Below are 24,611 nucleotides of genomic sequence, written 5' to 3'. Positions count from 1 at the left end.
CTCCCTTCATTACTTGTTGAAAAATGGCTGCCACTGGGTAGCAACGAAGACCCTCTCAAGTTTGATCACGAAACAAGAATAATCTTGGCTCTCAAATATAAGTACGTTCGTATTGGTAAAATTTACATAATCCCAGTAATTCAGTTACCTGTTATCTAGTTAGGTTATATTCAACATTTTGAGAATGACAATAAATTTTGAGACCGGAAATTACTTTTCTCAGCTATTTCTGGATCAGGTGTGTCCAATAGAGACGGCGTGGATATAATTTGCATATCAAATAGGTGACATGCCACAGTAGGCAAACTGAGGAGAGGACAATGTGCTAGGGGAACTACTGATATATTGGATTTTCTGTCGTTTTTTCTAGATTATTGAGACGAAAACGAATACCAAAGCTGTATAATGGAATAAGGAAAATGTAACCGTGAAATTATTGTTGGATTTGACCTCACAATGTTGAATATTTGGTAAGTATATAACACATTTTCTGCTATCAGTCTATACACATACCAATGTTTTGAGAACTGTGATTGTATCATCTTATGGCAAAACTTATTGTATACAACACCTTTATTTATAAATGGTATCAGATTTAGTTAGGACAGAAATAGTTTGTTTACAGTGCCACAAACAGAAGATTTACAGTAAAGCTATCTGATTAGCCTTTGTGTTATTGTTTTTATAATTAATAAATAGTGGACTCTAGTACTTAAGGTATCAGAGTGTGAAAAAGATCTTGGCAGGCGACAGCAATTTTGTATTTAATGAGACACATTATTCATATATTCTGAAAACATGTAAAGGATTAGGCCTACATTATATAGACAAGGCCAAAATGCCAAGATTAAAGTATTTAATATCATCTATCATAGGGGTAATGGTATGCTGCATTAGAACTCTGCTTTTTTCGAAAAGGTAGCAGAATTTGGAGTCTACAATGTTGCTGCGATTATGGTCAGTTTAAGCAGACTCTGTTTGCAAAATGTATTCGGTTTTGTTTTACAGATTTTGTATTTATGTTGTCCCATTAGTTCCATTTGTTTTGCAGGAGACTTTAGTGTAAGTTTCAGGTCTGATACCAAGATAACCTATGTATGCATATATATGATAAACAATAAAATATCAATAATTGTGCACATTTTGTCCTTAATTTGTAAATATTTATTGAAAATCAATTATAAGCACAAGATTGACATATAAATGATTATAAATTTGTTTTCTCATTGTTAATTTGTCTTATAAAGACATGTTTAATTAATGAATTTTTTAATCAAAATAAACACAAATGTTAATTTTCGGTATGTTATAATCTTGATGCTGTTCAGAATTGTTAATGTTTCTCAGCTGGGCCATTGAATTTTGATTAGGATAGGAATATACTTACTGTACTTATATACAATTTTACATCATTATTATAGCAGATAAACAATTTGAATTAGGTAATAAAACTAAATCAGGTTAATATTAGTGTAGGTATGATGATGCTTATGCATGTAATATTGATTTAGTAATCAAAAGTGAGGTTATGTTTGGTGTTTCACTGTTTCCTGTAGTGAATGCTTAGTTAGTTGAATGTGACTGTAAGAAGGCTTGCATGTGTATGCTGCTGAGGTTATTGGGTACAAAAAAATGTTGAAGCTATCTCATTTATTCATTTCTCAGAAAGATTTTTTCTTTCTACTCATCAAATTTGTAACAAAGACCAGTATTATTGATACTGTGCTCTTCTAATGACTGGTGAATTATACTTACAGTACAGGGATCATCTCCTGGTGATTCTGTCAAGCTTCATTGATATAACAGATGATGCTATCAAGTTTTTTTCTGATTCAAGGCTCTTTGGTACCATCTAATGAGAGTCTCTCCACCTATATCATATTGAGTTTCATCTGAGTGATAAATTTGAAGTGAAGCTTTACTTGTTTGTAATAATTATATCCTACTGGTATCAGAATGAGAAGTTGCAGTAACAGATCTAGAGTTGGTGTAATTAGATCAATGCAGCCATATTGTGGTTTGATCCCTACACCAGGGGAGGATTGCGTTTTTTCTGGGAAGCTAAGATCACAAACAGAACTGTCTTGTGGCTGTGTCCTTAGATAAGAAAACGTTCACCCAAATACTTAGGATAGCTTTCGATAAACCTTTCATAATTATGATGTTCATTGAGGTAGCCACCAACTACTACAAATAAACCATGCATACAAATTTACCTGTAGACTATTCATTCGCTGATTGAAAATTATCTCAAAACAGAAACAATGATAAACTTAATATTCACAACTTGTAAAAAGAAATGTTGAGGAGACTCAGCAGGACATGGGAGTTCATGGAGCACAGAATGTGACAAATACTCTGAGGTGGGGAAAACATTGTTACAACTGTGATATATTCTGTATGTTGTTAACACCCTGTAGGTAGGGCGTAAGGATTGTATCTAATGTCTCCATTGTGACTATATATGGAATCTTATCTTTCATCTGCTTTCTAGCAACTTCATTTTTCCTAATGTCTCCCTAGATACTGCCTCACTTTGGCCTTTAGTTGAGCGTTCACCCTTGAGAGGAAGGCTTTGGGTTCTTCCCTGGCAGAGACATACCAGAGTGTATAAAAATGGTAGTTGCTACTCCTGCTTAGCACTCAGCATTTTTGGGAGTGGGATGACTGGCTAGACGGTTGTCAGTATAATGTGACCGGGTGGGGTGTCCTGCTGGGTGTCTTCAGCAATATTCTTCTGTGAGGTAGCACTATAAAGTTGGCATTAGTTCCAAACTATCACAAGGAGATAGACACAAACATACAGCAGCCTCCCAACACACACACATTCACCATATGCATGCATCTCCCAAACATGGGAGGTCACTCTTAAATGACCTGTGTTGTTGATAGAAGGTTTAAGAATTCAAACCAAACCAAACTGATTCTTCTTAATTATACCCCCCGCAACGAAGTTAGGGGGGTATAATGGAATCACCTTGTCTGTCCCTCCGTCTGTCACAAAATTTGTCCGGCTATGCATTCGCTCATTTCTTTATGGATCTCACTCAAATTTGGTATATATTTAGAAGACCATATGAACTTGTGTCCCCTACAGTGGTTTTGCGATTTAGCCCTTTTTAACAGAGCTCATTTGTTCTTACCTAAACATAGAACATGTTTGATTTGTTTATAGTACCATAAATAGGCAGCTTCACAAAGTATCCAAACCAATCATGGAAAAGCGGGGGTATACTTGTCACCCCCTCGGTGACAGCTCTACTTTTCCTCAGCACAATTAATCCACTATACTTTAAGAGGAAAAATTGCTGAAAAATATCCTGCTGTCGCTGTGGATAAAACTTCAGTCTCTCACTACAAAATGTATTAAATGTATGTCCTGCCAGTATCACAAAACCAAAGGGAAATTCCCACTAGCAAAACAGATTGTAAGATTTCTCTCTTAATTTCGATATCTTCTCTCAAGAACACCATATACCTTAAGCTACAACAAAGTGGATTTCACTATTATAATTATTTGAACAAAGTTTGTTCTTTTCTTGGTAAGATGATTTTGTCTGTGAATAGAGAGACAGGTGAATTGTAGAATTAATTGTATAAATCATACCATAACAAGTACATGCTATACTTCTGGTTTTTAAAAGCCTTTAAATCTTAAATGAGATTAAGCTACATTCGAACACTTTTGTCCTCTGTGTTGAGCCTTTTGTTGGATTATCTGACACACAGGTATAATACCTGAGATTTGTCCTATGGTTTACCTGTATATGATATATATGTATGTATTTCTGTCCCTCAGGTGTTAGCGTGGAACTTTAAGTGTACTGGCACCATTCAATACATATTAATGTAATTTGCTTTTAACAAAGCAGAAGAAATTTAAAATGTCACATTAATGTGCACTAATACTCAAGGCAGATTGGATGCCTATTTAACTTTTTTCTTTCAACATGCAGCCGTTGTCTCATACATATCGAGTCATGTAGCTGTTGTGTTTGTATTGTATGTATTTTGATTAGCAGACCAGCTAGGTGTTTCTATTAATGGATAGTTTAATGTTAAAAGACAACCTCTAGCTCTGAAGCAGCCACCCCATTTAAGAGACCACCGATCATGTGCTATGTCAGGGGACCAAGCCCCACATTCCTTAAGTTAAAATTTTCCATAGGCAATCATTACAGAATTTAAGGAAAAGAGTAACCTTCCATAAATTCTGTAAATCTTAAGTTAAGGAACATTGATGAAACATGCCCCAGGTGACTTCTAAGAGACAATCTGTGCTAGGAGAGAACCTCTATCAAAGGAGTTTTCTTTTACCCTGTCAATATACCTTCCTCTGTTAAGAGGCAACTACTGCTAAGAAAACGCTTTGATCAAGAATCCATTACTGCTAAGGGAACACCTCTGTTAAGAACCCCACTCTTACATGTAATGGATCACTTACATTGTAATTGTGCTAAGGTCTCACCTCTTATAGGAACCTCGGCCCTCTGTTATAGACCGTTTCTGCTAAAGGAACACCTCTGAAAAAAACTTAGTTGGTCCTTCCTTTGGATTTGGGTCATCATAGATTTGACAATAGTAAGTTGTGTAATCTTTTTTTCCTTGTCCAACAAAGGTTTGCGGGGGTATGTAAATGGGCTCCATACGTTTGTCCGTCTGGGGAAGTTTTGTAGCATATCTCCAAAACCATTCAAAATAACTTCACAAAATTTTCTACACACACCATTCAAGTGGTCTTAAAGTGCCTTTTTCTATGTACACAAGTAGCAGTTTCCAGTTTGGATATACATGTATATTTATTTGGTTACATGAAGTTTTTAATTTTGGATATTTCTTTGGTTTCCAACTTACCATATATATATTCAATGATTCCAATGTTTCTGGAACAAAACCTCCCAAACTTTTAAATAATTTTATTTAAATTCATACATATACCAATGGAGCAGACTGTCCACTATAGCTCCAATAATGGATTGTAGGAGATCTGAATGGATATGTCCACTATGGTCCCCATAATGGATTGTAGCTATGTCCACTATGGTCCCCATAATGGATTGTAGCTATGTCCACTATGGTCCCAATAATGGATTGTAGCTATGTTCACTATGGTCCCAATAATGGATTGTAGGAGATCTGAATGGCTATGTCCACTATGGTCCCCATAATGGATTGTAGGAGATCTGAATGGATATGTCCACTATGGTCCCCATAATGGATTGTAGCTATGTCTACTATGGTCCCCATAATGGATTGTAGGAGATCTGAATGGCTATGTCCACTATGGTCCCCATAATGGATTGTAGCTATGTCCACTATGGTCCCCATAATGGATTGTAGCTATGTCCACTATGGTCCCAATAATGGATTGTAGCTATGTCCACTATGGTCCCCATAATGGATTGTAGCTATGTCCACTATGGTCCCAATAATGGATTGTAGCTATGTATACTATGGTCCCAATAATGGATTGTAGCTATGTTCACTATGGTCCCAATAATGGATTGTAGCTATGTATACTATGGTCCCAATAATGGATTGTAGCTATGTTCACTATGGTCCCAATAATGGATTGTAGGAGATCTGAATGGCTATGTCCACTATGGTCCCCATAATGGATTGTAGGAGATCTGAATGGATATGTCCACTATGGTCCCCATAATGGATTGTAGCTATGTCCACTATGGTCCCCATAATGGATTGTAGCTATGTCCACTATGGTCCCCATAATGGATTGTAGCTATGTCCACTATGGTCCCAATAATGGATTGTAGCTATGTATACTATGGTCCCAATAATGGATTGTAGCTATGTATACTATGGTCCCCATAATGGATTGTAGGAGATCTGAATGGATATGTCCACTATGGTCCCCATAATGGATTGCAGCTATGTCCACTATGGTCCCCATAATGGATTGCAGCTATGTCCACTATGGTCCCCATAATGGATTGTAGCTATGTCCACTATGGTCCCAATAATGGATTGTAGCTATGTATACTATGGTCCCCATAATGGATTGTAGGAGATCTGAATGGCTATGTCCACTATGGTCCCCATAATGGATTGTAGCTATGTCCACTATGGTCCCCATAATGGATTGTAGCTATGTCCACTATGGTCCCAATAATGGATTGTAGCTATGTATACTATGGTCCCAATAATGGATTGTAGCTATGTATACTTGTATGGTCCCAATAATGGATTGTAAGAAATCAGAATGACTATATATATGTCCTTGTTTCTTTAACAAAAATTGAAAAACAAGTTATATTGACTTATACTTTTGGAGTAAATCATAGTATACAAAAAAAACATGTGGCCGGACTCTACATCTTTTCATGTCCGATCGGGATATCAAATCCGGGCCACCACAGGTGAGTCTATTACCACTGTGTCACCCGACTTTACTTAAAAAGGTCTGATGAACACCACCCTATGAGACGGCCTGTATAAACACCCCACCCTATGAGATGGCCTGTATAAAGGCCTGATGAACACCACCCTATGAGATGGCCTGTATAAAGGCCTAATGAACACCACCCTATGAGATGGCCTGTATAAACACCACCCTATGAGATGGCCTGTATAAACACCACCCTATGAGATGGCCTGTATAAACACCACCCTATGAGATGGCCCGTATAAAGGCCTGATGAACACCACCCTATGAGATGGCCTGTATAAACACCACCCTATGAGATGGCCTGTATAAACACCACCCTATGAGATGGCCTGTATAAACACCACCCTATGAGATGGCCTGTATAAAGGCCTAATGAACACCACCCTATGAGATGGCTGTATAAAGGCCTGGGCCCATATTCATAAAAAAACTTAAGTTAAGTATTTCACTTAAGTAAATACTTAAGTAGGACATTTGTACTTAAGTACTAAAATAAACTTAAGTATTTACTTAATTCAAGGTTTTATCTTAAGTGTTATTCATAAAACTACTTAAGCTTAAGTATTACTTAAGTTTTTACTTAAAGTTAAGTAACGTCATGAGGATGTTTAACTTCCTTTAAAAATACTTAAGTAAATACTTAACAACACAGGTGAAAGATGACTTCACGAAATCAACAGAAATCAACTTGTTTTTAAGAAAAAAATCATTAACTTCAGATTTTGTTGTATTCAATCATTTAAAACAAGATGTAAAGGTTTGAATCGAAGATGGATGAGTCAATCTCACTATCGCTAAGGCCCATTACGAAGTCAATACTACAACGAAACGGAGCAATTGTAGTTTATAATGAACATACCCACATACCAATCAAATTCTATTTAGATAAAACTTCATTTTTGTTTCTCTTGCTGACTTTGACAAACCAGAAATACTGCCTCAAAGTTTTATTGTATCTTTTATTCATTAATTAAAAAAAATGTATATCTATAGAGTTCTTACCTGTGTATTAAAAAACATTGAGGTTACTTGTACTTTAACTTAAAACCCGTTCATGTGCATTCCGGCCCTGTCATGTATTTAGTACTCCCCTGCTTTGATAACGAAACGAAAGTTTTAAATAACAGTTGATTGTTGTGACAGTTCTATCACGTTAGGGGAGCGGGATTTTACAGATCGTACAATGTAACTAGGGGTTTGATATGTACATTTCAACTGATGTTTGGTTTAGTGGAAATTAACTAAAACGTACTTGTTCTCCTTGACTCTACGATGGACACGCTATGTGCATTTTTGGCCTGAACAACGAGGTTAGTCTAATTTTTGTGCATTCTTCCGGCTCTCTCCTGATTAATGCATTTGAACTGTTCAATCTGCCGGCAACCTGAACCCACGCTTGCCTATTTGCAGATGCCGACATTCCGTCCTTAAATCGTCCACGTATGACATGTTTTCTTTCACTTGTAAACATGTACTAGCCTCACCATCGCCAGACATTCGTCCTTTGTCCAGTTTGGTCATCTCGTCTTTTTTGCTGTTGCCATTTCCGGATTCTGATCGTCTTGGAATGCCAGGAACGCCGGTGCCAAATTTCGCGTTTTACGAAAAACATCACGCAGCTACTTAACAACAACATAGCAACTACATGAAATACTTAAATGTTTATACTTAGCTAAGTATGCACTAAGTAAATACTTAGGTCGTTTATGAATAGTACTTAAGTTCTAACTTAAGTTTTATTTAACTAAGTAAAATATTTATAGTTAAGTATAACTTAAGTCAAACTTAAGTATTAACTTAAGTTTTTTTTATGAATATGGGCCCTGATGAACACCACCCTAATGAGATGGCCTGTATAAAGGCCTAATGAACACCACCCTATGAGACAGCCTGTATAAACACCACCCTATGAAATGGCCTGTATGAACACCACCCTATGAGATGGCCTGTATAAAGGCCTGATGAACACCACCCTAATGAGATGGCCTGTATCATGAACACCACCCTAATGATATGGCATGTATAAACACCACCCTATGAGATGGCTGTATAAAGGCCTGATGAACACCACCCTATGAGATGGCCTGTATAAAGGCCTGATGAACACCACCCTATGAGATGGCCTATATAAAGGCCTGATGAACACCACCCTATGAGATGGCCTGTATAAAGGCCTGATGAACACCACCCTATGAGATGGCCTATATAAAGGCCTGATGAACACCACCCTATGAGATGGCCTGTATAAAGGCCTGATGAACACCATCCTATGAGATGGCCTGTATAAAGGCCTGGTGAACACCACCCTATGAGATGGCTGTATAAAGGCCTGATGAACACCACCCTATGAGATGGCTGTATAAAGGCCTGGTGAACACCAGCCTATGAGATGGCTGTATAAAGGCCTGATGAACACCACCCTATGAGATGGCCTGTTGTCTCTGATTTATTGTTATAACTGTAATTACTGAATTCCATTTAGGTATCCATCAACGCCAGGGTGATGTCCGTTATTGAACTTTCACTACTAAGTGGATGTCTGGTGTACTCGTGTGTTATGTAACTACTACAGTGTTCTAGACATAACAGTCTTTGTGTTAAATGGAAATACTCAATCTGGACACACAGGATGTAAAACTTTCTACACCAGTCATAGTAGTTCCTGTGAACATTGATTGAAGTATAACAATATACACTTTTATAGTCACCATACAATCAGTTTACTCTATAACCTGGAGATGAGCAGATCACATGTCTATTGTTACAAAGCCAGTCTGACCCTAGGAAATGTTAAAGGCTGATAAAGAGGTTACAAGTTATACAAAATTACCAATTAGTATAAACTTTGTTTAAAATCAGTAAAAATATCATAGAAGTGAAATAAAAGCATTTGAGATGAAAACAAAACTTTGGAACCCTTATTGAGTTGAATGCTCCTCCAAAGAGGTAGTACATTTTTCTCGCCCACAGATTTTGTATGTAGATTTAGTTTATCTTTAACTTTACCTAGTCTCTTCATGAATTGTCTAAGGGTCTTGCTTGTTACCATTGGTAATTACTGGGTACTCTTGTTACCATTGGTAATTACTGGTTACTCTTGTTACCATTGGTAATTACTGGTTACTCTTGTTACCATTGGTAATTACTGGTTACTCTTGTTACCATTGGTAATTACTGGTTACTCTTGTTACCATTGGTAATTACTGGTTACTCTTGTTACCATTGGTAATTACTGGTTACTCTTGTTACCATTGGTAATTACTGGTTACTCTTGTTACCATTGGTAATTACTGGGTTACTCTTGTTACCATTGGTAATTACTGGTTACTCTTGTTACCATTGGTAATTACTGGTTACTCTTGTTACCATTGGTAATTACTGGTTACTCTTGTTACCATTGGTAATTACTGGTTACTCTTGTTACCATTGGTAATTACTGGTTACTCTTGTTACCATTGGTAATTACTGGTTACTCTTGTTACCATTGGTAATTACTGGTTACTCTTGTTACCATTGGTAATTACTGGTTACTCTTGTTACCATTGGTAATTACTGGTTACTCTTGTTACCATTGGTAATTACTGGTTACTCTTGTTACCATTGGTAATTACTGGTTACTCTTGTTACCATTGGTAATTACTGGTTACTCTTGTTACCATTGGTAATTACTGGTTACTCTTGTTACCATTGGTAATTACTGGTTACTCTTGTTACTATTGGTAATTACTGGTTACTCTTGTTACCATTGGTAATTACTAGTTACTCTTGTTACCATTGGTAATTACTGGTTACTCTTGTTACTTTTGGTAATTACTGGTTACTCTGGTTACTATTGGTAATTACTGGTTACTCTTGTTACTGTTGGTAATTACTGGTTACTCTTGTTACTATTGGTAATTACTGGTTACTCTTGTTACTATTGGTAGTTACTGGTTACTCTTGTTACCATCGGTAGTTACTGGTTACTCTTGTTACTATTGGTAATTACTGGTTACTCTTGTTACTATTGGTAATTACTGGTTACTCTTGTTACTATTGGTAATTACTGGTTACTCTTGTTACCATTGGTAATTACTAGTTACTCTTGTTACCATTGGTAATTACTGGTTACTCTTGTTACTATTGGTAATTACTGGTTACTCTTGTTACCATTGGTAATAACTGGGCACTCAAGTGTCTTTAGCTGTAGTCTTTTTGCTTGGCCTTGAATCTCTCGGTAGATTTTTTCTGTAAATTTTCCATCTTTGAATCATTCCAGCCACTGCTGGTGTTTTAAGCTGCTCACCAATCACTTAAGTGGCAAGTTCTGGTTAGGCAGGCAGAGCTTCTCTTGATTATTAAATTCACAATATACAGTTTAAATGTTTGTTTTAATGGTTAGAATCAGCAGTTGTTAATGATTTGGATTATTATATAATGTGTTTTTATGCCTGCTGTCATTGAACAAGTCACTTACCCATGACTTTTGTTAAATAGTGATATTGACTGGCAAACCAATACGTCTCCCTCTGGTCAATATCACAGCATAAGTAAAAAAAGTCATAATTGTCAATTATTTCTTATTTTATGCGATATATCATTTTTGAAGTTATTTCTAGAGTTGTTAACTCTTAATCAAGCTTTATCCTCAACTACCCTGCCTAATCTGTATAATCTTTTGACAGTTTAGTGAAGCAGTGTATTTTCGATATTTCCTAGATACAGTCCAACTTTCCTCAATTCTCGTTGGCCTTAACATGGTCAAACAGAGGTCAATTAATATTTTGAGATATAAACCTACACTGAGTCAATATTGCGTTTATGATGTCATAATCATTGTGACATCACAATGTCCTTTTGTTTCCCTGTTATCAAGATAGATAAAATGCAATTTCATCATTTTGTAAACAAGTTTCATAGGTAATATAAGAATCAAGGACCTTTGATTTGGTCAATATTGTGTATACTGACCAGATAGAACCTAAATTTGTGTCCTCAGTTACTATTTTATTAACCATGATTGGACGGTATAACACCATACTGACCTCACCAGAGGTCCATAATGAAGTTCAATTAAAGTTTACTTCCAGCACAGGATCAATTAAGATCTTCTAATTACCTAGAATCAATTTTTCAATAGTTCCAATTTCTACAGGATTTCTGATTTAATTATAACTAAAGGTTCTTGATCTGCCCAATACTATCTAATCTATTTTGAAAGAATCACTACTGCACACACAATACACTATACATTTTGTATATATCACAGGACTTTGCACAAATTCCTAACCAAAATTCTGTATGTAGGTATTATACCTATATAATAATGATTTATGGACCATGGATTGAGAATTCGAGGAAAGTTCCCTTGGTATACATGGTCGGTTTTGTGACCATAAACACAGACCTACAGTCAGATATTAGATATATAATTATTTGTGAAAGGTAAATATCATACCTGTGTCAATATATTTAGTTCCATTTACTACCTGTGACCATTGACAGATATAAATCCGGAGTAAACGTCTCCCTATCAAGTATTGTTAAGTGCCAGTTACAAACCATACAACGTGTAAGTGCTTGTATTATACGTGTATAACGTATGGCCATAAGAATCATATGATTTATGTAGGACTAAAAATTTCTTGTTTGATCTCACTGAATTTTTTTTTCTTGCCATCAATTTAAACCCATTATGAGTATGGATACCATGGTCTTAGACTTGAGTTATAACTATATTGGAGATACATGATCTCGTGACTTTGTCAAAAAATTTGAGAAGAGCTTGACAAAAGTCAGTTTTGTCTATTGCAGGAGCAGTTTTCTTAAGTTATGATAGATATATAATATATTAGAAGAATTCTCTTTGTTATCAACTTTTCATGCCATTAAATTTACCATATTCGTTCTAGAATTTCTAAAGGCCCCCTTATAATCCTTGAATTAGACTGGCAATTGGTTTCTTATTATAATTTACTGACCAACTTGGAGAAAATGTGTCATGGTTTTTAGAGACTTTTTAGCCTGTTATCTTATATTTATCAAAATGCCTTATGGGGCTTTATTTTGGTTTAGTTATGATACTTTTTTTATTGATACTTTTTTTATTGATACTGACTTAGGTACCAGAAGGAATTCTTCTTTACTGTAGGACTGTTTAAGGGCCGTAAAGACTCGAAGACTTATTGTTATTAATAACTAATTAATTAATTTTGTTGCATGAATGAACTTATACAGTTTACATTGGATAAAGGCGCTATAACAGGTGTGAGACTTAGGATATTTACTTCTTCCAGAAAGCCTTCAATCCAACTTGGATATTAATTTGTAAGCTGTTAAAGCATGGTTAGTTACTGATTAAATTAATAGCTGGGACTAATATGTTTGTTTTTATTTTGTTTGTTTGTTGTTGTTTATGGCTAAAAGTCTATATGAAGATGTTTTCTGTTCACATTTTCTTTTCAAGCTTTGTTTTTCCGCAATCCTTTTTCGCCACCACAATATCAGATTTGTGATAGTTACACAGAAAGTAATATACCTCATAATTACATACAGTGGTGTAGCTTTGGATATGATCGTGTTTTATTTAGGTACGTTTAGCAGTTTACTAGAATTATCAGACAATTGAACAAATACATAATGTATTCTGCCGTACTGTACTAACAAACAGTCATTGTTCTAGTGAGGACCAGTGCGGTTATATAAAATGTCAAATTAATTATTTAAAGTCAATTTTCAAATTGTTGTTTTTTACATGTATGTATATATATATATATATATATATAAAGTAAACTAATACTTTTGAAAGCCTTCTATGTAAAGGTTTATCATCTTAGATCCCTATACATACAGGCCTCGACTAAATTAGTAATTTTTGTACAAGAAGAGTTTTTTGTTAACCTGACACAATGCTAATCTGGCTCTACACAAACGACCTGATATATTGATTACTTACCTGTATGTAGGTAACTATTATATTCTGATGTATAGGTTTACAATAATACTTTCTTTGTAGTGGTCACACAGGTGTATCGTTATTATTACAAAGGTGTAGTTTATGGCTCTGGTTAGTCGATTAGTACCTGTATTACTTGTAGGTGAACATTGTCACATCTATCTGTAATGGCTGTACTAAATGAACCTGGTATTTAACTCAGAATTGTTTCGTTTTTTTTTTTTTTTTTTTTTTAAATTGGCTGATCAATAAATATATATGTACGTATACTGTACAGCATACAGGTATTGGTGCTGAAAAGTATGGTCTTTTTCATGAAGAAATATATCCTGGATTTATAGTTAGGGGAGGGGTTGGGGGTTGGGGTTAAACTTAGTTTGGAAGGGAATTAATGCATAAACATGTTTCCCTGTCACATACTAATTTTTGTCAGTGAAATATAGTTTAGTACCGAATAGAATATTGTTTAAACTAAAACTAAAATTAGTTGGTCTACAATCCCCTTTTGTCCGTTGTCCACCCTGAACAATTCACATTTTTAACTTCTTCTCAATGACCAAGAGGCCTAGGGTCATGATATTGGGCCAGTAGCATGCTAGGATATGAACATACCTTGATCAACTTTGAAAGTCACAGGGGTGAGAAACTGTGTTAAATCTTAGTTTAAAAACAAAAGACACCATTCAATGTATTATCAAATCTCAGATGACCAATTAGGCACATGAGCCTCTTTTTCATGTACAAATTAGTTGCCTAGGTTCTTTTTATCGAAAACAGTTTTGATGTCATATTATTTTTACCATTTTTGATTCCTGAAGTGATGAAAGGGTACTTATCTGTTGACAGTAATAAGCCGCTGTGCTGACACCAACTTTCAGCCAAGGAGAGTGGCTACTCATTGGGTGCCACCATAAACAACCAGGAGCACGGAGCAGCCACCCTCAGGTCAGCCAATTCCGGGCGATGCCGCGGCTGGCAACATGATCAAACAGGGCGTCGTACAGGAAAAAATTTCTGATCTAACAGCCATGAACCAGCTGCCACCTTTAAGCACGCTGCCTCAATGGTCTCGGATTAATACACTTGATCGGGGCCGCTACCCAAAACCTTTTGTCAAGGATAAGGTGACAGGGGGTGCTGAGGGAAGGAAGGAGGGAGAAGAGGAAGAGCGTGATGTTGACATATCAGAACTTAACCCCTCTCAAAGGATTCATCATCTTGAGAGGAGTATCCATTTTCTTCGTCAACAACATCAGGAAGTCCTCAAGTCACTCCACGATGAAATTGAGGTTCTCAAGAAAGAGAATAAAGGTACGTTATCATAATTTAATATATTACATTCCTCCCTCCTCCCCACCCTACCCAATACCACAATGTTATGTATGTTATGTAAAAGAGTTTGATTCTGTTTGAAGTTTCACAGAAACATGTTAATAACTAGGATTGGGAATTAGGTGATAGGCTAGGTCATTAATAGCATGACAATATGGTTATTGACTGGGAAGCTGTTTGATGTATGATCCAATTTGCTTTGTCCATATAGTATGTCAGCATGTAAGGAACCTCATAAATACTTAATCACACACAACCTTATTACCTGAGGATGAGAGTGATGGAAATAGACATCCTCACATGACTAGCTTTAATTAACTTTTTAACCTCAGTGACCATTACTAGTAGATAACAAGCTGTTTTATGTCATAAACTGGTTAACGTTTCCTGCCTAGCTAATCACATGTTTTGTTTCCAACCAAGTTTTGTTCAGTCTTGTTATTTTTGACAATTGTTGGAAAAGCTAAATTTTGCACATTAAAGGGAAATATCCTTATTCTAACATCAGAAAATGACAATGGCTAGACTTGAATTGAAATAAATGTATCTGGATCCAGTTTCATCAGTATTCCTCAAGCTAAGAAAATCCCTTAACATAACTTTTCCCATAGGAAAGCATTACAGAATTTAAGGAGAGTTCCTTTTATTGCATTTTTGCCAGTGAAATAGATAGAGGATATTAAATTGTTTCCCATTTGTTATAACATATATTTCACGAGTATGACAGAATATCGATAGTTTCACGAGTGCGAAGCACAAGTGAAAAATATTGAAATACATGTATTCTGTCATACGAGTGAAATATATGTTATATCTAACAGAAAACCATTCAATTTTCTTTTTATTGCATTTCATCAACTTAAAAACAAAATTAAAAACATTGAAAAATTAATAGTGTCAAAAAGTGTGGGAATCAGTAATGACGTCATCTCTTTGTGATGTTACGTACTCCAAGTCAACATGATGGTGCCATTTTGAAAGGACTGATCAACGCAATTTAAGCGTTTTCTGCTGTTATAGGAGAATCTGTGCATGAATAGCTGATGTTATAAGTGAGTATTTTATCAAAAACAAGTATGAAAATTTCAGAAATACAGCAAAATAACCAATTTATCTATCTCTGCTTCGATTGGAAACATCGGCAAGTTTGAACGAGGTGAATACAAAGGTCCGCTCTGATTAATAAAAAAACGGAAGACTTATATTTTCACTGCAAAACTTATATTTTCACTGCAAAATCTTATATTTTAACAGCTCATCGCTGCAGTGAAAATATAAGTTTTATCAGTTTGATAAATTTCTATATTTCACTGGCGAAAATGCAATAAAGAAATTTATCAAACTAATAAAACTTATATTTTCACTGCTCATTGCTGCAGTGAAAATATTAGATTTTGCAGTGAAAATATAAGTTTTCTGGTTTTGACCAATCCTAGCAAACCTTTGCATTCACCTCGTTGAAACTTACTGATTTCTTTCCAATCAAAGTAAAATTAGATAAATTGGTTATTTTGCTGTATATCTGAAATATTCAGACATTCTTTTGACAAATTACTCACTTGGCATTATCTATTAATGCAAATGTTCTCCGATAATAGCAGAAAAAGCTTAAATTGCGTTGATCAGTTCTTTCAAAATGGTGCCGTCATGTTGACTAGGAGTGACGTCACAAAGAGATGACGTCATTACTGATTCCCACACTTTTTGACACTTTTAATTTTTCAATGTTTTTAATTTTGTTTTTAAGTAGAATGTGAAATGCAATAAAAAGAAAATTGAATGGTTTCCCGTTTAATATAACATATTTCACTCGTATGACAGAATATTTCGATATTTTTCACTTGTACTTCGCACTCATGAAAATATTGATATTCTGTTAGATCCTCAGTGCCTTTTGATTGGTATTGACACTTGAAAGAAAGTTAGTTACAAACATTACTAACTTAGACGAGTAGGAGAGCAAATATACGATTTGGTTAGCATGAGATTTGAACCTGCAACCTTGGAAATCTCTACTGTTTTACAGCAAGATGATAGTTAGTATAGGTGTAGGGTATGTTCCATATATATATATTCTTGCACCTACAGTAGAACCAATTCCCAGTCCATCCTTGTTGTAAATACATTGGGATGTAAGTAGAGACAATAAGAATGACAGATGGACTGTATACTTAGGTCAGATGTGTAGATGCATTTATTAAAACAATCATCGATTTGTCAACTAACCAACCATTTCAGGATCATTAACAACTAACAATATGTTTTTAGGATAAATTGGTCACATGTTTGTGGATTTTTATCAGTTCACTTGGTTACTGGCCTTACATTGTAAATATTACATGTATTTATCAGATGGCGTGTGATCGATTGCTTATTTCTGCTGTTAACTGATCACTCTGCGTTATCATATTGATCTACTCAAGCATGACATTTTTTGTTTCATGGTTCATTGGTGTCTGCCTGATACTAATTAACTTTCACATGCACTTTAAAAATGTCCATACAAATTATGATGTACTGAATAAGTTTGACCTCATTTTAAAGGTATCATCACATCGGAATATCTTCTTTTTTTTAATACATGTACATACAAAATTAATTTGGACACATCAGATGATACAGCCTCTGTCTTAAGTGGATGTGTCAAGCAAATCTTTATCTTAGCAATTTTAAGCCAAATGTGTATTTTTGTAAGGCTCTGGCAGTATGTTTGTAAAGTCTGTAACAGATCTAGACCAGCTAGCTTATGTTTGGCTTTGACTCTCATCAGTACACACAGGTATTAAGAATCATTTTCCCATGCTGACCCAAAAACCAGTCTTCTATATTTTGCACCTGCAATGGTCAATGGTAAAAAAACCTGAGGGAAGTAAGTGTTGAAATATTTTTTATAATTACATGTTATTTTTACATAAAAAATAATGGTTTTAGCAGACAAGAATTTATAGACTAATAATCAAAATTAATATATATTCAAGGTACTTACAGCACATATACTAGTATAAGAATGATGTGCCCAGGGAACAAAACTTTATACCAGTTAGCATTCAAAGGAAGCTCTTCATATATATAATTTCAGCCATATCTGTAATCTTTTTTCCAGATTTACATTTTAAAATTGTGATGTCCCAGAAGCAGCACCAGGAAAAACAAAGTGCCAACAGCCAACATGACGGCTCTAAAGACCGTTCCCGCAATGACGGCAACTCTCGGGCGCTCGAGAAAGGTAATTACTGATCAGGCAGCCATTTTGAATTCTCTTTCTATTTCATTCAAGTTGTCTTTTACTGAATATACAGCATTTTCTTCAACTTTTTAAAACTGTTTCCACTTCTCTTTTGTTCCTATGTATGGCGGTTATTCTGGTTACTTTGTTGAAAATGCTTTAAGTATCTCTCTTATGGAAAACATAGCTGTCGACCGCTTGCAACTTTTCTGAAATCCTCCCTTTGTATAAACTGGCACAAGATTACTTGTGATAGTTACGGCCTTTGTTGCTGGACATACATGATAAAACTGACAGTTCCTAGAGCTTAGAGAGATTTAATTCTTAGATTATTACTGAGGCAAATTTATATGCACTCCTATGTCACATTTCCTTGTTTTTCTATTTCACTGCTATTTCATTAAATACTTTGGCACTCTATCATCTCTATTGAAAAGATTCATACTAGGAATGATAATTTTTTCATTTCTTATCAGTCAGAATACTTTCTTCCAGTCTTTTTCAATAACAGCAATCTGGTGTTTAAGCCGACCCAATAATTGTGTTTTTATATAATGATTTATAGTATAAATATTACTGTACAGTAACTCTCATCTGCTGTATTACTGTACACTTACTCCAGCCTGCCGTATTACTGTACACTTACTCCAGCCTACCTTTTATGTACACTTACTCCAGCCTGCTGTATTACTGTACACTTACTCCAGTCTGCTGTATTACTGTACACTTACTCCAGCCTGCTGTATTACTGTACACTTACTCCAGCCTGTCGTATTACTGTACACTTACTCCAGTCTGCTGTATTACTGTACACTTACTCCAGCCTGCTGTATTACTGTACACTTACTCCAGTCTGCTGTATTACTGTACACTTACTCCAGTCTGTTGTATTACTGTACACTTACTCCAGCCTGCTGTATTACTGTACACTTACTCCAGCCTGTTGTATTACTGTACACTTACTCCAGCCTACCTTTTACTGTACACTTACTCCAGCCTGTTGTATTACTGTACACTTACTCCAGCCTGCTGTATTACTGTACACTTACTCCAGCCTGCTGTATTACTGTACACTTACTCCAGCCTGTCGTATTACTGTACACTTACTCCAGCCTGCTGTATTACTGTACACTTACTCCAGCCTGCTGTATTACTGTACACTTACTCCAGCCTGTCGTATTATTGTACACTTACTCCAGCCTGCTGTATTACTGTATACTTACTCCAGCATGTCGTATTACTGTACACTTACTCCAGCCTGCTGTATTACTGTACACTTACTCCAGCCTGCTGTATTACTGTACACTTACTCCAGCCTGTTGTATTACTGTACACTTACTCCAGCCTGTCGTATTACTGTACTTACTCTAGCCTGCTGTATTACGGTACACTTACTCCAGCCTGTCGTATTACTGTACACTTACTCCAGCCTGTTGTATTACTGTACACTTACTCCAGCCTGTTGTATTACTGTACACTTACTCCAGCCTGCCGTATTACTGTACACTTACTCCATCCTGCTGTATTACTGTACACTTACTCCAGCCTGCTGTATTACTGTACACTTACTCCAGCCTGTTGTATTACTGTACACTTACTCCAGCCTACCTTTTACTGTATACTTACTCCAGCCTGTTGTATTACTGTACACTTACTCCAGCCTGCTGTATTACTGTACACTAACTCCAGCCTGTTGTATTACTGTACACTTACTCCAGCCTGTCGTATTACTGTACTTACTCTAGCCTGCTGTATTACTGTACACTAACTCCAGCCTGTTGTATTACGGTACACTTACTCCAGCCTGTCGTATTACTGTACTTACTCCAGCCTGTTGTATTACTACTGTATACTTACTCCAGCCTGTTGTATTACTGTATACTTACTCCAGCCTGTTGTATTACTGTACACTTACTCCAGCCTGTCGTATTAGTGTACTTACTCCAGCCTGCCGTATTACTGTACACTTACTCCATCCTGCTGTATTACTGTACACTTACTCCAGCCTGCTGTATTACTGTACACTTACTCCAGCCTGTTGTATTACTGTACACTTACTCCAGCCTGTCGTATTACTGTACTTACTCTAGCCTGCTGTATTACTGTACACTTACTCTAGCCTGCTGTATTACTGTACACTTACTCCAGCCTGTTGTATTACTGTACACTTACTCCAGCCTGTTGTATTACTGTACACTTACTCCAGCCTGTCGTATTACTGTACTTACTCTAGCCTGCTGTATTACTGTACACTTACTCCAGCCTGCTGTATTACTGTACACTAACTCCAGCCTGTTGTATTACGGTACACTTACTCCAGCCTGTCGTATTACTGTACTTACTCCAGCCTGTTGTATTACTACTGTATACTTACTCCAGCCTGTTGTTCTACTGTACACTTACTCCAGCCTGTTGTTTTACTGTAAACTTACTCCAGCCTGTTGTATTACTGTATACTTACTCCAGCCTGCTGTATTACGGTACACTTACTCCAGCCTGCTGTATTACTGTACACTTACTCCAGCCTGCTGTATTACTGTACACTTACTCCAGCCTGCTGTATTACTGTACACTAACTCCAGCCTGCCGTATTACTGTACACTTACTCCAGCCTGCTGTATTACTGTACACTTTCTCCAGCCTGCTGTATTACTGTACACTTTCTCCAGCCTGTTGTATTACTGTACAGTAACTCCAGCCTGCTGTATTACTGTACACTTACTCCAGCCTACCTTTTACTGTACACTAACTCTAGCCTGCTGTATTACTGTACACTTACTCCAGCCTGTCGTATTACTGTACACTTACTCCAGCCTGCTGTATTACTGTACACTAACTCTAGCCTGCTGTATTACTGTACACTAACTCCAGCCTGCTGTATTACTGTACACTTACTCCAGCCTGCTGTATTACTGTACACTTACTGACATGCCAATACTGATACTTTGAAATTGCTATCTTGATGGTGTTATTTTGGACTGATTCTGCTGCTGGTTTGACCTTCCAAACCTACTTTAAAGAAAGAATCTTTCTTTCATTTAAACTGGTATCATTTCCAAAACTTTGAATATTGAATTCTTCTGAAGTCCTTCTTGACAATTCTTCAAACAAGATATGTTTGTTAAGATTTCTGTGAATGAATAGATGTGTCATGTGACATGTTTAATTATGGCAGATGGCATCATTTCATTTCTTCTAGCTGTTCTTTGGGTTTTTTTCTGTTAAAACTTTGCTGGTCGTGATTCCTTTAGTCATTTTTAACAAAAACTTTTCTTTGACGTTGATGTCTTCTTTTATTTCTGGTATTAAGTCAGTTGCAAATGATGTTCCATTTCGAAAAAGAAAATCAATTTTGTTTTCATGAAAGTTGTTCATTGCCTGGTATTAGAGTTTTGCATGTGCATGTGTGATTGACTACAACTTTTAGTATGATGTTGACAGTGATAATTAATAGATTGTTAATTTTAAACTTAAATACGCAAGCAATTGAAAAATGTGATATGAATTTTAAAACACCAAGAAATTCAATTTTAGCTGAAAAATTATCTGTTACATTTACCTTTGTATGCTGTTATTAAGGACCAAAAATTTGAGTTAAATCAATTTTCTGGATTCGTAATACAGGAAATGTTGAGATCCTTCTTGAAAAGGCTGAAAAATGTCTTTCTCGCAAAAAATATCACAATATCTATATCTTTTATGGAATATTTCTTGGCTAGGACTAATTTCTGTCAATCAAAGTGTTAACAATTTTGCTAGAGCATCAAGTATAGAGTTATCTGTCCATAGTGATAGAAATCTTGGAAATTGTCACAAATCTTCTGATTAAAGTTGTAATGTTAAGTCACAAATTATCAGTTGCTTGAGTAAAAGTTAATAATGTACTGTCATTCTATAATTTTAATTTTTAAAACTCACTGTCTATTCAAGCATGTATGTTTTTCTATATGTGTTTATTTCGACTGTTTAATCTTTATCCAAGCTGTATAATGTTATCCATGTCTTCCCTTACACCACACACCTGATTTCTAATTCATTTTTCTTCTTCAATTATATATGCACGCTACAAGAAGTTTCTAAAATTAAATCAAAACACATAAACAATTTATGGTGACATTTGCTTTTGTTTCTTTTTAAAAGCTATTTCTGCATAATGTTTCTTTTTATATGAAAGATGAAAAAATATTCAAAAATAATTTTTGAATTTTCAGAAAAATATACAGATTTTAATCAAATTAGATAATTTCAACTATATTTACATCTGCAATGAACCAGTCATTAAATTGTTTATGTATCATGTACAAAACCAAGAGCTATAATACATTTTCTAATGCAAACCCTAGCTTCTTTCCAAAAATAATGGTAGGTTTACAGAATTCCACTTCCAACTGAAAATGAACTGATTACCGTGACAACACATATAACCAGTAGTTCACACATATTTTCCTTACATTATACATGTTGCCGAACATTAACTGAAATGTTTTAATCAAAATCAAGGCCTGATGAGACTGGACAAATCTTTCATTAAAGCACATTTAACAGATCCAATGTTGGGCTTTACCCATCCACCATAATTCATGACTAAAACCAGACATTCGTCATAGTCATGGACGAGAAATTACGAAATCATGCAGTGGACATATTTTTTGCAGATTTGTTTTCAGTAGAGATTTTCTTTAAAAGAGAATGTTTTTTCACACCAAGCTACTTTGGAATTTTGCTTCCCTGAAATGTTTAGATTATACAATACTTGCATTAAACATTAGGTTTCACATATGTACAGCCTTTTACTTCTAAAACCTAAACATATGTGCTACAATTTATATTTGTAGTCAAGCCCCCAAGTATTCTGACATATTGTCACATACAACATTTTCTTTTTTCAATAAAATTACAAACTCTGCATTCTGACAACTTGCCTAATAAGACTCATTTGATTTTGTATGGTGTCAGATAAGACAGGTTCCTTTGTACATTCACCACATTCTTTCCACATCCTGAAATTGACTTTATACAGCTATTCTAACCTTTGCACTAATATAAACCCATGGAATGTTTTCTTTTCAGAATATTCCTCCAATTCTCTCATCTCTCAAACTCTAGAATTAAGTAGCTCCGCCGGCCGTTCCCGTGGTAAGCCCTCATTCCAATTTTTCACTGTTTCACCTCCGTAGCCTGATCTACGATAGAACACTCCCTCACAGTTACCTTTCCTGGGTCAAAGGTTACCCTCAACCAATGGCAACAACTTAAAAGTTAGAAGGAAAAGATGGGGGGAAATGATCGAACAAAGAAAGAAGAAAATGAAGTCAAATCGAAAGGAATGAAATAAAATGGGTTCCAAATTGATCATTCATTCCATTTGGTAGTACATGTATAAAAATATTCAAAGTTAGAGGTGCCAGCATGCAATGGGATTTTAAATTTTTAAAGAAGCTGGATTTTAATAGACGGTGGATTAAATCAGCCAAGATAAACAAAAGATCATCTGACATACCTATTTGTACTTTTAAATATTTTTTTTCTTTTTAACTATTGAAATTCAATGATAATAAGAACAGCAAATCGTATGAATATTGATTTGATAAAAACATGATATTTTTGTAAATGCATACTGGTAATTTGAGTTTAATGAATTCAGGAAGCTATAGCTATATGAGACTGTTAAATAACTCAGTAATAGCTGGGGCCTAATATTTTAATGCCTCATCAACTTATGCTACGGGTTTGCAATATTTTCAGAAATCAAGGACCGACATATTAAATAGAGATGTTCAAATATATTGACTAAAATTACAAAATATATTGTTACCCTGAAAATTAAAATTTTGTAATCATATACTTGTGGATACATTTTGTATTTGATGATGTTTCATTAAAATATTAATGATGAGATATTAGATTTCATTGATAAAAGTACATGCATGATTGATCGCTATATGGTGACCCCAGATTTCATTGATAAAAGTACATGTATGATTGATCGCTATATGGTGACCACTGTGATTGTTATACACTGTTTAGTGGAAGCGACAAAAGAACGGTTACAAGCAGGTAATGTGTGGAGAGTTATCCCCCCCTTTCAGTCACAGCAAATCTCATTTACATATATTGATACATTTAGTGGAGGATAATTTTTGCTAATACATGTCTGGTTTGATTTGTTTGACAAAAACATACTTAATCTAATTATCTGAACTACCAATTACCGGGTAGTTATATTGTTGATATTTTTATCACTTTATTAATCATTGATATGTAAATAATTATAGATTATCTGATTGTCATATCTTATGTGATTTAGGAGACAACTTACAAAATACTTAGGAGATATTTTGTGTGTAAATAAATGAACTTTTTTCAAAATATAATAAGTTTTTTCTAACTGACAAACACAAACTGCAATTTTTCACCTCTAATCTAAAGTGTGCCCTGGAGTTTTTTTCAGTCAACATTTGTACAAACTGTTTGTTCTCTACTGATGTTGTTTGTTTATTGTTTCTCCAATTTAATCTCCATTGAACCTCAGTGTTTCTCATAAAACATCAACTAGTTTTGTCTCAGAGATTGTGTTTTCAACTTTCCTAATTTAACAAATTTTATGGCAGAAAAATTGTGAAATAGCGCAAGAAAAATCAACTGGTAATATTTTGGTAACAAAAATTTGGATATAAAATATTAATTAGTGCATGATACATAAAATATTGGAC

General features: G+C 35.2%; 1 protein-coding gene across 3 annotated transcripts in view; it reads left to right on the top strand.

Moving 5' to 3' along the window:
- The first annotated feature begins 4 nt into the window (after positions 1–4).
- LOC117332946 (coiled-coil domain-containing protein 74A-like) overlaps positions 5–24,611 on the top strand; it is a 31,908-nt gene continuing 7,301 nt past the window's right edge. The window contains exons 1-6 of one of the 3 annotated variants that reach the window (XM_033892029.1): positions 5–101; positions 371–470; positions 14,187–14,651; positions 17,776–17,898; positions 22,969–23,034; positions 23,926–23,955. In XM_033892029.1, coding sequence (XP_033747920.1) covers positions 14,321–14,651; positions 17,776–17,898; positions 22,969–23,034; positions 23,926–23,955 — 550 coding nt within the window. In that variant the 5' untranslated portion in view covers positions 5–101; positions 371–470; positions 14,187–14,320. The remainder of the gene's footprint in view (positions 102–370; positions 471–14,186; positions 14,652–17,775; positions 17,899–22,968; positions 23,035–23,925; positions 23,956–24,611) is intronic. The other 2 variants (XM_033892030.1, XM_033892031.1) reach the window with 2 other exon arrangements.

This window comes from Pecten maximus, chromosome 8 (genome assembly GCF_902652985.1).
Source record: "Pecten maximus chromosome 8, xPecMax1.1, whole genome shotgun sequence".
Classification (NCBI taxonomy): domain Eukaryota; kingdom Metazoa; phylum Mollusca; class Bivalvia; order Pectinida; family Pectinidae; genus Pecten; species Pecten maximus.
This window is presented reverse-complemented; position numbering and strand designations above follow the sequence as displayed.